Raw genomic sequence first — 15288 nt, 5'->3', positions numbered from 1 at the left:
TTAAGCTTTGAGGCTTATAAATAATTAATGAGTTTGGTCATTACAAATCTGAAAATGATAATTTAAAAAAAATTGAAACGATCCACAAATGATTTCATCTTATTCTTCATTATTTCCTGATTCCAAAAACATAAGTATATTATATTCGGATTAAAACAATCTCTGAAAATTAAAAATGTGAAAATTATGACTGAATTTAATTTTCTGAAGTCGATTTTAAAATAATGTCATCTTATTCCTTGTGGGCTCCTGATTCCAAAAACAGATATGTTATGTTTGGATTAAAAGCAAGCTCAGAAAGTTAAAAACAATAGAAGTACAGAAAAGCGTGCTATCCCGCTCAGCGCAACCACTACCGCGCTATACTGGCCTGTCAATTTCACTGCCTTTTCCGCGAGCAGGGGACTGACGATGCTATACGGTCTTCGTAAAGAAATGCAGTGCGTTTATTTTCATTTTGTGAGTTCGACAGCTTGACTAAATGTAGTAATTTCGCCTCACGCGACTTGTTTCTTCTTGTTATCATGCGCTACTGCCTGTGTATGCTGTAAACCTTCTGTACGTGAGCACAAGAGTTAAGGCCATAAACCATGGCACTCCACATACATGTATTTGTAACCTACATTATCATTTTCTGTGCTATTCTAAAGCGATGTTTTATTTGTTACAATGAATAATAAGTCGGAGGGATAAACTTCTCTTTTAACTCTGATTTGTCTGTCGTTAACAGCCTGGACTTGGGGCGATCCTCACATCAAGACACTTGACGGAAAAGGGTACACCTTTAACGGTTGGGGCGAATACACCATGATCACTTTGACCTCCGAAGATTTGACCTTCACCCTTCAAGGTCGAACCGGGTTGGCAGAAACAGAGAGTGGTTCTATCACCAACGCCACTGTGTTCACCGGTTTCGGTGCTGAGGAAAATGGGGTCAGGGTTTTTGTTGGCCTTGACCCAAATACAAATGACAGTAAGTATGTTTTTTTAATTTACAATGTATTTTTCGCGACTTCTCCCGCCACTACCCTCCTCTCCGCTCCCAGTAATTATAGAGTTTCTGTGGTAGCTGTTGTGTGTCGTGATTGTTTTTATTTTATTTGTTGGTTGTTTTTTGTCACGTTTTGACTTGCAAATATGATCACAATTAACGGACAAAGTTTAATTAGTACTACGATTAAAATTTAAGAAATCGATCAAAAAATTATTTCATCTCATTTTTTTATTATTTCCTGAATCTAAAAATATATACATATAATCTGTAATATTCAAAATAAGCTAAATTTTTTTTTTAAAGTTAAAAATAATACTAAGAAGAGCGCTTTCATGCTTGTTCTTCTTGCAGCCTTGATTATATACGGCAACAACAGTGACTACAGCACAGTGTTTCGTGATGCCGGTGCTGATGATGTATTCGTTGAATCCGAGTTGTACATGATGAAGAGGTCCAACGAGAGTTTCGTCGTCACTTTTTCCTCAGGTACAGTTATGATGATGATGATGATGATGATGATGATGATGATGATGATGATGATGATGATGATGATGATGATGATGATGATGATGATGATGATAAACAGAAGAAATGATGAAAAAGGTAGATGACTCAAAACAAACGACAATGGAAATGAACAAATCAAATCGTTTTGGTGTAGCTACCTCTGCTTCTACTACTGATGTGCAAGCGAGGGGAGAGAACAAATAACAAGAAAGATCAAGGAAAGTGTTTACGTTTTGGACAGGTCAAGGTCAAATATGCCAACAATATTTTGTTTTATTTGTGTGCGCAGCAACAGTAGTATGAAGTTTAGCATGTTCGAAAGACAGCACATCTCAAGTCATGTAATTCGTGGAGAAAGACTTAATACATTGTTATTTTGTACGATAATTTTTGTTTGTTTCATGTCTTCCAGAAATCCAATTGACTGTTTCCATTGGTTACAAGTCTCTGGATATCTCCACCAGCATTCCTCTTGAGTTCCAAAACCTGACCAAAGGACTTTTGGGCAATTTTAACGGGATCGATTCTGACGATTTTCTCCTTCCCAATGGTACGGTTTTGAGCTCTGATATCACTGAACGACAGATCTACGAGGACTTTGGACCAACATGTGAGTTCTGGAGTTCTGAGTTCATGGGAAATGTAAGATTCTGTCTGTTTCCCTCCTCCCTCTCTCTCTCTCTCTCTCTCTCTCTCTCTCTCTCTCTCTCTCTCTCTCTCTCTCTCTCTCTCTCTCTCTCTCTCTCTCTCTCTCTCTCTCTCTGAGCAATAAAGTTCGTTTGTCTCTCTCTCTCTCTCTCTCTCTCTCTCTCTCTCTCTCTCTCTCTCTCTCTCTCTCTCTCTCTCTCTCTCTCTCTCTCTCTCTCTCTCTCTCTTCTTGGTCAAATGTCTACAAGAAACTTCCAACCCTCAGTAATCCGCCTTGCCTTAACCAGGGGCTGTGACAGAGAGCAATACAGTCATGCGTTACGGACTTAGAGAAGGACCCGCAGACTTTGCTCACCCAGAGTTCAGACCCATCTACCTGGACGAGGTTTCCACGGAAACCAGAAAGGCTGCAGAGGACCTGTGTGGAGCGGGAAATGTGGCATGTATTTACGACTACGTCGCTACTGGTAGCCAGGCCATCGCCAGCGCCAGCAAAAACACCAACAACACTGCTGAGGAGAGAGAGATAATCGCCAGTAAGATTTTTTCTTCCGAAGAAATTATGAATGCTATAACGTTTTTCGGTGTGTTTTTTTCTTTGTAATTCAAACTTTTCTTTTGTTTATTATATATTGATTCTTATTAAAGGTGACTGGCAACGTTTTTGCTTTACAGTAGTTATGTTAAATTTCAGCTCGATATTTGTAATTCACTTTATTCAAAATACAATGTTAAATTGTGCCAAGTATCTTATCGTTTTGAAGCATAGTCGTGTTTGTTTATTCAAAACAATAAAATGCTTAACATTAAAAGGAGAGACCAATCAACAAAAAAGCGAAACTAGATCTTGATGTGCAATAATCGTTCATGATTAAGTTAATAAAGGCTTGCAGAATATCTCATTGAAGATGGATTCAAAACATAATACTAGACTAAGAACTGTCGATGCATTTACACATTATTCTCTCCACAGAAAACAGTGTTCCTGTCATAGCTTTCAATAAAACCATAAACGGAACATCAGGCGACACCTTGAACTTCAACCTTCAAGGTCACGACCCCGACACAGATGATGTCTTGACCTACTACTCGGTTGACAACGGAAACGGCACCGTGCAGGTCAACTCACATACTGGTGACGTCACACTCAGCGTAAATTCAGCAAATCCCGTCAGCTTGAGGTGAAGGGAATTTTTATTTGTTTTGAAAATACATGTACATAAAAACGCTTGTTGATAGTGAAAACGTCATCCAAGAATTGCCATGTCTTAATCTGCCGTGTATTGGTAGAAGGCTGTTAGTCCAAATTTGGTCAAAATGAGATTATCGTATTATATTGCATACTAAACAAAGGCCCATCTTTTGTCAACATTTCTAAGTTGTGCAATCAATTACTATTGATTTTTTAAAGAAGTAAGTCCAATTAAAAAATGTCAAAGAAAAACATTGGCAAACGGAAGCAAGTCCATGAACTTCTTGGTTTTCAGCTTTGCCCTTGACTTACTTCCTTGCCAGCATCATCACGTGAATGCGTGTTTCATTGCTCTATGTTCTCGCAATTTCTCACTTGAAAACCTTTGTCTAGTTTGAGAAAATGAACACCTTTTTGTCAAATCATGCCTCCTATTCCTTATAAAAAGTAAGAGAAAGTGAAAGAGAGAGACAGAGAAAGAGATAGATAGAGTGAGTGAGAGAGAGAGAGAGATATATATAGAGTGAGTTGGTTGGTTGGTTGGTTTTTGGGGTTTAATGTCTCTTCAGCAGATGCTAGCTGCTATTCGAGACCGATGCAGTTATTTTCTTTTCCCTTCATATGGCAAGTTCTACGTTTCAGACTATTTACATTCAAATCTATCACTGTAAAAGAAGGTTCTAAAAATTAATAATTTTCACTTCTGGTACTTTAAATCTTGTAAAAAATCTTGATCTCTTTTAAAAAGTTAAAAATCTTGTCCGGGGGAACATCCCGGAATAAAACCTTCAGTGTTTCCGCATTGTAGTGTTTGTCTCGAAATTCTTGAACGTCTACACATTTTGTGAGAACATGTTCTAATGTCCATGGTTCGTCACATCCAAAACAGTATGGTGGATCTTCACCTTTCAGCAGATACGAATGTGTAATGTGACTGTGCCCAATGTGTAAGCGACAGAGAACTGTCTCTTCTTTCCTGTTGAGGCGACATTGGGGTAGGCTGTCCGACAGCTGGGGAACGATCTTATGAAGTTTATTTTCTTCACATTCGTCCCATTCACTCTGCCATAGGTACTTTATGTACATGTTGGTGCGAGTTCTGAAATCTGAATGCTTTGTGTGTTTGTCAGTGATGAGTCTTTCTCTGGCTTCTTTAGCAGCTTGATCAGCTGCAGAGTTGCCTCTAATTCCAACATGGGATGGCACCCATGCAAACACAATCCTTTTGCCTTCTTCAATCAGAGATGCATGTAGCTCTTGGATTTCGACCAACAGTGGGTGATCTAGCTGAATTCTCTTCACGGCGGTAAGAGCCGATAGGGAATCCGACAGAATCAGGAAGTCTTTCTTTTTTGACTGATATACCTGTTTCAGAGCTAGCTGTAAAGCTTTCAACTCTGCAGAAAATACAGAACTGTCATCCGGAAGACGGGCCGAAAAGGCCCTATCGAGATTAGGACCTATGACAGAAGCTGATGCCACTTTACTTTCAGCTTTGGACCCATCAGTGTATATTCGTTGATGGGAAGGAAACTCGGTACAGAACTGGCTAAAACACTGTTTAAAAATCAAATCATTTGTCTCTGACTTCTTTAACCTTGTCAGATCGAGTCGAACAACTGGATCTGGCAATGTCCATGGTGGTGTTTCTGTCCATCGATTTTCACTAACATGATCGAGTTTTATCTTTGATTCGGCCAGATGTGACTGAATCCGAGAAGACAGAGGTGCTCGATCATTTGGGTGACTTTCAAAAAATTCAGAGCATTGTGGTTGAAATACGCATTGGTAGGCTGGATTTGTAGGCATAGCTTTCAGTTTCAACACATAATTTAGGGTGAGTTTCAGGCGTCGCAGCCTCAGAGAGGGTTCTTTGGCCTCAAAATATAAGGACTGTACTGGAGACGTCCTGAAAGCTCCCAGACAAAGACGTATACCCTGGTGGTGTATTGTGTCTAATAGCCTTAGGTTGGATTTTGCGGCTCCACCATAGACGACACAACCATAGTCCAACTTGGATCGGATTAAAGCACGGTAAAGTCTGAGTAGGACTGTGCGGTCAGCACCCCAGTCCGTATGAGAAACCACTTTCAATACATCCAGAGCTTTCAGACATGATGTTCTTAGATACTGGATATGTTTAAGGAATGTTAATCGACGGTCAAAGGTCAGTCCTAGGAATTTAAATTCTTCAACAACCTTGACAGGATTACCATTCAGGACCAGAGAGGGTTCTGGCATGGCTCCCCTTTGTTTGCAAAGATGCATACAGACAGTTTTGCTGGTGGAAAATTTGAAACCGTTCTCCGTTACCCATTTTTGCACCTTGTCTATACATAATTGAAGCTGCCTTTCCACTCTATGTAGGGATTTGCCACGCACACAAAGTGCAAAGTCATCAACAAACAAGGATGACTCGGATCCTTTCAGTACTGCCTTTACTATGTTATTGATTTTGATGTTGAACAACATGGGTGATAGAATGCTTCCTTGAGGAACACCCATCTCTTGTTGACAGAACTCTGATAGGTTGGGACCAACCCGTACTGTAAACAATCGATTACTTAGAAATCCTTCCACAAAAACAGGGAGACGTCCACGAAAACCCATTTCATGCAAATCAGCTAAAATACCGTGTTTCCAGGTCGTGTCGTAAGCCTTCTCGAGATCAAAAAATATAGCTAGTACATGTTCAGATCTCGCAAAGGCCTCTCGAACGAAGGTCTCAAAACGTACCAAATGATCAGTGGTGCTGTGTCCCTTTCGGAAGCCACATTGCACATCACTTAAAAGGTTTTGTTTTTCTAGGTACCACACCATCCTAGCGTTGACCAATCGCTCCATGGTTTTACACAGACAGCTGGTCAAGGCTATCGGACGGTAGTTGCTGGGGTTTGTATGATCTTTACCTGGTTTTGGAATGGGGACAATCATCGCTTCTTGCCATGAAGGTGGAAAGGATCCACTCTCCCATATGTGGTTAAAAACCTTCAGCAAGACCAGAAGACAACTTTCTGGTAGGTGTGTGAGGAACTGATAATGTATTCCGTCCAGCCCCGTTGCTGAGTTGTTGCATTTTTGTAAGGCTTGTTTGAGTTCAGTTATACTGAACAACTTGTTGTAGTTCTCCTCATTCTGAGATGAGAAGTTTATGGGTTTACGTTCTTGGGTGGCTTTGATTTTTTGAAAATCTGTGCAGTAATTTTCTGTTGATGAGTTTTTTTCCATTGTTGAAGCCAGAACGTTTGCTACTTCATTCTTTTGGGTTATAAGGGATCCATTTACCACAAGGTGGTTAATTGATGCAGATCCTTTTTTCCCTTTGATTTTACGAATAGCATTCCAAACTTTACTTGATGATACCTTAGAGTTTAAGTTTGAGCAAAAAGACCTCCAGGATGTTCTTTTAGAATGTTTTATGACAGTGCGACTCTTAGCGCGAAATCTGAAGAAAGTCAACTTCTTGCTAAGGGTCGGGCATCTGTAGAACCTGTGTAGACTTCTCTTTCGCTCAGATCGGGCTTCTTGGCATTCTTGATTAAACCATGGCACTTTAATGCGGTTGTTTGAAGATGTTTTTGGGATGTACTCAGTGGCAATGTCTTGTAGAGTGTTTGTAAAAATAGATGATGGGTCGTCACTTCCATCAAAGACAGTGTCTTCTGTGAGTTGGACAGAACATTCGGCAGTAAAAGACAGCCAGTTTGCCTTGTTCAGGTTCCATCTCTGGGGGGAAGCTTCTTCCAATCCATCTATTTGAGACATCAAGATAGGGAAATGATCGCTACCACATGTGTCATCATAGACTTTAAATTCAAAGTCTAGAACAAGAGAGGTGTCGCAAATAACTAGATCTAGTATGGACTTGCATCCTGTTGCTGGATGGAGATAGGTTGGTACTCCATCGTTTAAAACGCATAGATTACGATTGTCTAAAAAATCTTCTAGAATTCGTCCTCTCGTACTTAGAGAGTTGCTGCCCCATAAAGGGGAATGAGCGTTAAAATCTCCCATTAAAACAAAGGGAGCTGGAAGCTGATCAATAAGATTTTCAAGATCGTGCTTCGTGTAACATTTTGATGGTGACAGATATACACTGCAGAGAGTGATGGTTTTATCTAATGTCACTCGTGCTGCGACAGCTTGAATGTTTGTACATAGGTTGATCTCACTACAAAGTACACTTTTCTTAATCAAAAGAGCAACTCCCCCAGACGTGTTATTGTCTGAATGGTTTCTAAAAACATTGTATCCAGATACATTAAAATCTTTGTTTGATTTCAGCATTGTTTCCTGTAATGCTGTAGCAACAGGATGAAATTTGTGTAAAAGTAGACATAATTCTTCATAGTTAGCTTGGACCCCTCTACAATTCCATTGAATAAAATTGGCTATGTTTGTTTAGTTTTAAGAAGTTTCTGCCTCCATACCCTCTTCGTCGGATAAACTCCCAAAATGATTGTATAATGTGATGGGATTTCTCTCCATTTTTGGGGTGCGAGGCGATCTTTGGGGCAGAGTAACTTTTCCCTTGTCCGGAGGTGTTCGTGGTGTGGATTTAGTAAGGTCCACTACCTCCACAACCTCGACGGCCCCCTTCCTGTGAGTTGCCCTGTGAACGGGCTTCTGGGTTGGGGTGGTGAAGCGAACCTCACCAGGAGACCCCATAGGGTCCTCAATTGGGGTGGTGAAGCGAACCTCACCAGGAGCCCCCACAGGGTCTCCAGTTGGGGCGGTGAAGCAAACCTCACCAGGAGACCCCATAGAGTCTCCAGTGGGGATAGCCCCACCTGTGCTTTCATCTGTCTGTGTACAAATACTTTTGTTTCTTGTGGGCTCTGTCCTTTTCAACATGGACGGGCCTGCCTGGACACCCACAGACCTATACGAAATACTGGTCTGGGTGGGTGTTGACTTTGTTGCAGGTCTTTGACTGACTGCTGCCGCAAAACTTTTCTGGAAGGAAAAAACATTCGTTTTTTCAACCTCCTTCCTGGCGTCTGAGAAAGACATCTTTTTCTCCGTTTTTGTTTTTTGAATGGCCTGTTCAAACTTGTATTTTGGACATTCTCTGGAGGACGGGGAATGGTTTCCCTTACAGTTTGTGCAGGTGGGTGGTGATGTGCAGGGACCTTCGTGAGGATCTCCGCCACACCTCTCACACACTGCCTTCTGTTTACATCCAGCCTTTGAATGTCCAAATCTTTGGCATTGGAAACATCTCATTGGTGATGGAATATACAGAGTCACTCTTATTTGAACAAATCCCACTTTGATTTTCTCAGGGATGGTTGGGGTACAAAAAGTGACGAAAAGGGTGTTGGTGGGTACTCTGATATCGCCCTTCCTGATCAACACCCGGTACACATCAATGACACCTTGATCCTTTAGACCTTCTTTTATTTCAGCCTCACTGAGGCCCTCCAGCTCTCGGCATCGGATGACTCCTTTGCTGGTGTTCAGGCCTCTGTGAGGACTGACCTTGACCGGTCTATCAACAAATTTCTGACCATTCAGACGGAGAAGACCATCTGATGCCTTTTTTGAAGGACATTCAATCAGTAGAGAACCATTACGAAGTCTCTTAATGTTGTCTATCGTTGATGATACTCCTGCAATAACCTTCTGTATCGCAAAAGGCGAAAGTTTGGAGATGGGCTGTGCCTCATCTGCTGTCTCAACAACAATGAAACGGGGCCAGGCCTCGCTGATGTTGTTCTTTGTTGCTCTGACTCGGACTTCATCGTCAGAGTCAGAGTCAACGCAGTATCTTCGTTTGTTTCCGTTTCGGGTGCTTGAAAAAAAAGAAGAAAAAGAAGAGGTGGCCATGTTTGGGGCCTTTATCTTCGTCGCATCTGATCCCCACCCACCACGGAGCCCAACAAGGGGACGCTTAGGTGGAGCGGTTATCCAACTCCAGAGCGCCAAGGATACAGATGGATATACGCAGCGATAAGAGGAAACATATGGTATCAATCTGTAATAGGAGATTTAACTCTTTCCAAGCGGAAACGGGTTAGGTAACAACTTGGCATAATGTTCGTCAACTCTTTCCAAGCGGAAACGGATTAGGTAACAACTTGGCATAGTGTTTGTCCCGACTACCGCCGCCCCCTCCTACCGCCGCTTGCTCCTTTAGCCAAAGGTCCGATGCAATATGCTCAAGACATATACCCAGACTTGACCAGCCGATTGATTGAAGCGGGTAAGCCTTTTTCAACCTCCTGTCTTAGATAAAGACTGGGCCAAAATGATGTGTTGGCGCTACAAAGTCGCAACTAAGTAAACCCCTCAATCATCAGGTCACCAGCCCAAACCGGTACAGGTCGCAGCGCACGGCAAACACGCTGGGTCTTAAGAAGACCACAGAGAAATAAGGATGTGGAAAAGAAGACTTTTGGGAAGTGAAATAAAGGTGACGGATCCAGTCAGGTAGAAATAAGACAAGAAAGGAATCAGAAAACTGCAGGGAATAGTAGGGAGAGTTTTTTGGAAGGAAATATAGGTGAAAGGACTGGTAAGGCAGAAATAAGACAAAAGAAGAGAAGTAAAGGGGTGGGGTAGCTTGGTGGAAACACTCCCGCCGCGTGAAGGCGACCCCATGGGAGCATATAGAGTGAGTGAGAGAGAGAGAGAATGAGAGAGAGAGAGAGACTTAGACTTAGACTTAGAACATTTTATTGACATAAAGGGTAAACATTTTAAGCCAAGGGCCTAATCTTACAACGTGCCCTTTACATTCACACTAACACATCCGCACGCATATAAACAACATATAATGAATTCATATAGGCATAACATGTAAATGTACAGTAAATAAGCATAAGCACCACGGCCACACAAGAGAGAGAGAGAGAGAGAGGCAGACAGACATAGAGAAAAGCAGACAGAAAAGGATGAGAGAGTGTGTGTGTGTGGACGCGTGTACGTGGGTGTGGGTGTTGGCGTGTGTGAATGGGAAAACGTTTTCCCCAAATTTGCATCTTCTCAGATAATAAATTTGCAGAAAGCAGTAAGTCCACTTGCCTTTTTCTGAGCCAGACTAAAATAAAATGGCAGAAAGCAGTCACTGGGTCCATTGCTGCCTTTTGCTACTTTTTTTGTTAACAAGATTTAAGTTGGGCCATAATTTGGCAGAAAGCAGTATGTCCTGTTACTGCCTTTTTACTATTATTTTTATGTGAATGAGTTTCGTGTATCAATTTGGCAAAAGAAAGTCCACAAAAATCATTATTTTTAAGTGCTAAATCAAATTTGGGTTTTAATATTCATACCATAAACGCAAAACACTGCCCTGCATTTCATCAGTACAAAACGATGTCATTTAAAGATTTGCATTCCAATACATAGATGCAAACAGAAAAAGTCAATTTTCTAGAAACTATGTTTCATGGACTTGCTTCCTTCTGCCTTTACACGGCAGAAAAACGACAAGCAAGGAACCTGTGTCTCTAGTAATGATTGGTTAACACGCGAGATTAATAATAAGCTCACGTCCACCTTGGTGTAGCGACTAAAAGGGCCCATAACACTTGTCCAGCCCATTGTATAGGAGTTAAGATCCCCACGACTGTGACAGGTTATACCCCGTTAAAACCACGTCTTTGTTCATTCTATATTCTAGCTTCTACGCAGTGGATTCGAAGAACGTGTCCTCTCCCGTCCGTGACATAACTATTGTGACGTGTTCAGGATGTAGCAATCATGGGTTATGTGACTACACCAGAACGACAACCTCGGCTGTGAATGGGTTCCAGATTGCTGCCTGCGACTGCCTGCCTGCATGGACCGGTGAGTAATGAGAGCTTCTGGGGTGATAACGCGAGACAACTCCTGTGATCTTGCCGCGAGGTGGCGCCAGTTACCAGCCGAAAGAAAGAAGGGGTATAAACTCACCAGAACCGACAATTGTCTGTTTACCATATAAAATGCACGACTTACACACGAACTATTACCAAACCGATATGCTATTTGGGACCAATGCAAGTTTTTTTCCTTTCTCGTGTGATCTTGCCGCGAGGTGGTGTACCAGCCGAAAGAAAGAGGGGGCATAACCTCACCAGAACCGCCCATTTGATCAACTGCTGGTTTGGTTGTTTTACAGTCACTCTAGCATTGTGGACCATTTCAATGTGCTTCTGGCAGTTGCTGTAATGCGTAGAAAGGTCTTTTGTGAACACCATTTAGTCTTCTTCTTAACGTTTTAAATCAAATTTCTGTTAAGAATCACTAGTTGTATTTTTGCAAATGTAAATGTATTATTTCCAATAATCCTTGTCTCACCGAACAAGATTTTAAACTTTTTTTTTAATGACGATTAAGATTATTGACAAGCTTTTGAGTAACAAGTGTGGAAAGATCTGCGTTTTTAAGAAGCCTTTCAACTTCACTGTAGTCGACGTTAATGTAATAATTTCAAAAACTGCGATCATTCATAACGTAAACTGAGAGGGAAAACAAAATTGAATTGGTCCCGAATATTCAAATAGATTGAAGGCACATGAAAAAAACACCAACCAACCAAACAATCCAGTGATCCGCGGTCGTACCATACAGTACTAGCGCTGCAGTCATCTGTGCATCAGTCATCCTAAGTTAGGCTTCTTCCAAAACTCCAATTTAGCACAACAAAAGTACACATTCCAGGGGCGGATCTGGGGGGGGTGCAATGGGTGCAATTGCACCCCCCCCCCCCCCCCCAGCGGGACAAAAAAAAAAAACAAAAAAAAAGAAGAAAAAAGAAAAGAAGAAAAATGTATCACCTGAAAATAGCACTTTACACGCTCAGATTGCACCAGATTGCACAATTTTGCTTCCTTTTTAAAAAAAAATTCCGGGGGGGCATGCCCCCGGACCCCCCTAGCATGCTCGGCGCTTCGCGCCATCGGTTCGGCGCTTCGCTGATAAGATACAAAAAAAAAAAAAAAAAAAGAACTTTGCATCCCCCCTTTCAAAACCCAGATCCGCCCCTGCATTCCAAATTATCCTGATGGTATTATTAACGTGAGATGTAATACCATAGCGCATTGAAAATTTTGAGCGCACACAAAGTGCCTGCTTCTAGAGTGTGAAGCGTTTATCTGACCTGGGAGAGACGGGTAGCATAACGTCATCGCGCCACACTTTGACTGCCTCAGATCCTTATTGTCTGTCTTTCAACTGGTCAGAGCTTGCTCTCAGCTAACAACAGCAGCTTTTTGTGTTGCTTTGTTTATTTGCTTCATTTGAATTGTCCAACGTTTCGTATTGGGAGGCGGCGGCATGTTCATACTCCCAAAAATCTGTGTTTTGTTTACCGAAAGCAAACATAGCAATCGATCAAACGTGACGCCGATTCTCATTATATACTTTGCCACACTACGTATTTAGACGTAATTAAACTAAGTGTGATTCTTTTAGGCATCGACATATCTTTCTTCTTCTTGTCATTCGCTGTTAGATCGTCAGTCCGGACTGCAGGGCGAAATATTCATATTAGGCATCGACATATGAAAATGATCTTCTATGTTTCGATGCTTGATTTACATGAAACAAACGAGTATCGCCGGAGGTTGTTAACATGATGGGCGCAACATTTTGTTTACAAAACGTCTGAAAGTTTGATGTCCACAAGTCTGATACCAGTCAGTTCATCGTCTGGGTCAAAACCACAGCACAGTTTTACTTTGTTTGCCTTCTTTATATTCATATCCGAATGAGTCACAATATCTGAATGAGCGAGCAATGGCGATGGACGAGGAGGTGTGGGTTCAGTGTTTACATTTTCCACCACTGTTTTTCAGCAGTCCTTTTTCTTCTGCTTCAGCCTGTAAGCTGGTAACAGTGCCACTTTTGCTTTGTCTCTTGATATGAACATCTTCTTTAAATACCTACTCATATTTCGCCACTGTAATCGTAGCACAGGTTTGCAGCTCTAAAACTTGATATCCACCATGCATATTTAGATTCAGCCTACCAAGCTACAATATAAGGCATACTCTGATTTGCTGTATTGCAAAGCCTAGCTTTGTGCCATATCACAGATCAGCCAATCAAAAACAAAGTTAACCACTTACCGGCGAGAGCAGTCGAACACGTATTTTGATCTACATTTCCAGACTTGAACCTTCTTCCAAAGGGATTTTGAACGAAAGTTATGGCATTTAAAGTTAATGAATATATAATGAGGCCAGGAACGATTCCAAAGCAATCAATATCACAACAAAAAGAAGTCAAAACGTGCCTTTATTGACAACAATTCATACTTTGGTTATGCACAGCTGAAAGAACGTAGATCACAGCGTGCCATAGTGTCAAAACCCCAAAACACAATAGATAACAAGTGTTTGCTCATTTTCATGGGGTGCGCGTATCTTAATTGAGACATATTTTGTGTAATCCTCAGGCGAGAACTGTGACGAGAACTTTGATGCCTGTGAGGAAAGTCCTTGCGACATGCGCCAGGTCTGCACGGACCGGACACCACAGGAACAAGGCCAGAGTGACGACGGCTTCACGTGCACTGGGTGTCCTGATGGCTTTGACACGGATTCCTCTGACCCTACACGGTAGAGCTTAATAGTTTACATAAAACAAATGATTTGCAACATGGTAAAACGTATAGTCGAACGCAGGACACTGAATTCAGTTCGACATTTTTTAAGTTTTGAATCTATCCGGTTGATTCATTTAATTGTACTATCGATCTTAGTGAAAATCAATCAACAAATGATAATACAAACTTGCAGTAGTGTGTTTATTGAAGAGCTGCATGACAACTCCTAATTACATGTACTATATGTTATGGGAACGTTTGTTGTAAAACTTGATGTCCAAATTACATAATTATGACGAGCTTACCTGAGTAAGTGAAGTCTAATTGTGGTTTTATCGACCACAATGTAGAGAGGAAAGGGATTACGTGAGATAGAACGCGGGAATACGTCACTGTTTAACGACGTGTAAATGGTGCAGAGAAAAGAGAAAGAGAGAGGAAAGGGATAGGGAGGGAAAACGGTTATCGGTATAACTCTGAAGACAACTTAGGGCGAGGCACGTAATCCCTTTCCTCTCTACATTGTGGTCGATAAAACCACAATTAGACTTCACTTACTCAAGTAAGCTCGTCATAATTATGTAATTTTATCTCCCACAATTCCGAGAGGAATGGGTCACGTGAGACTTTAAAGTCTGCAGCATTTACACCCTATCACTGTCGATGAATTGAAATACATATAAACCTACCCCAATTCTTCATGACAGAACAGCCTGTCCAAAACTCCTCCCACTGTCCACTGGTTTCTTGTAAAAAGTTGTGAAGGTGTTAGCCCGACGCCAACCAACAGTCTTCAGAATGGTTGCCAGAGGAATTTTACTTGCAGCTTTACTAGATGCAGCGGAACGAGTTGAATGCGGCGTAAATATTGTCATGTCAATACCCGCTTTTTGTAATCCAATCTTTGTCCATCGACGGATAGTATCTCTCGACACCGCTTTGTGAGGGGCTGTCCAACTAATAAAGAGTCTCGTTTCCGTTCCTCTAAATGCACGAGTTCTTTTGACATATTGTTTCAAATAATGTACAACACAAATTGCCAAATCAGACGGAAAGGCACAAAATACCACTTCATTTTGATGTTTGTTTGGGCAAGAAGTTTTGAGCAAATCCCCAAACCTACATCGTACATTATCCTTTGTCCAACTCATGTTACGCAAGTCCATCAACCAAATCGCCTGTCCCCTTTGACTAGAGACCAACAAGCACAACAGCACAGTTTTAAGCGTCAATTGCGCCAGCGATAAAAATTTTGCCGGTGACCATTCTTTTACAAATTTTAGCACTAGATTAGCGTCCCAGGTCACACAATTACGAGGCAAAGCTGGCCGTCTGTTGAAAGCTCCTTTCAAAAACTTCTTCACCAATGGATGACAACCCACTGAACAATTGTCCTGAAGGGACAATGCGGAA

The 15288-nt window shown here is 41.6% G+C and overlaps 1 protein-coding gene across 1 annotated transcript in view; it reads left to right on the top strand.

The window, feature by feature from the left end:
- The window catches only part of LOC138947339 (uncharacterized), a 112327-nt gene that overhangs the window by 48763 nt on the left and 48276 nt on the right, over window positions 1-15288 (top strand). The window contains exons 22-28 of the mRNA XM_070318797.1: window positions 731-973; window positions 1346-1480; window positions 1914-2111; window positions 2437-2685; window positions 3123-3330; window positions 10966-11132; window positions 13726-13888. Of these exons, the coding sequence (XP_070174898.1) occupies window positions 731-973; window positions 1346-1480; window positions 1914-2111; window positions 2437-2685; window positions 3123-3330; window positions 10966-11132; window positions 13726-13888 (1363 nt within the window). The remainder of the gene's footprint in view (window positions 1-730; window positions 974-1345; window positions 1481-1913; window positions 2112-2436; window positions 2686-3122; window positions 3331-10965; window positions 11133-13725; window positions 13889-15288) is intronic.

Source organism: Littorina saxatilis, linkage group LG14 (genome assembly GCF_037325665.1).
Source record: "Littorina saxatilis isolate snail1 linkage group LG14, US_GU_Lsax_2.0, whole genome shotgun sequence".
Lineage (NCBI taxonomy): Eukaryota > Metazoa > Mollusca > Gastropoda > Littorinimorpha > Littorinidae > Littorina > Littorina saxatilis.
The sequence above is the reverse complement of the archived record's forward strand: the minus strand, read 5'-3'. Positions and strand labels throughout refer to the sequence as shown.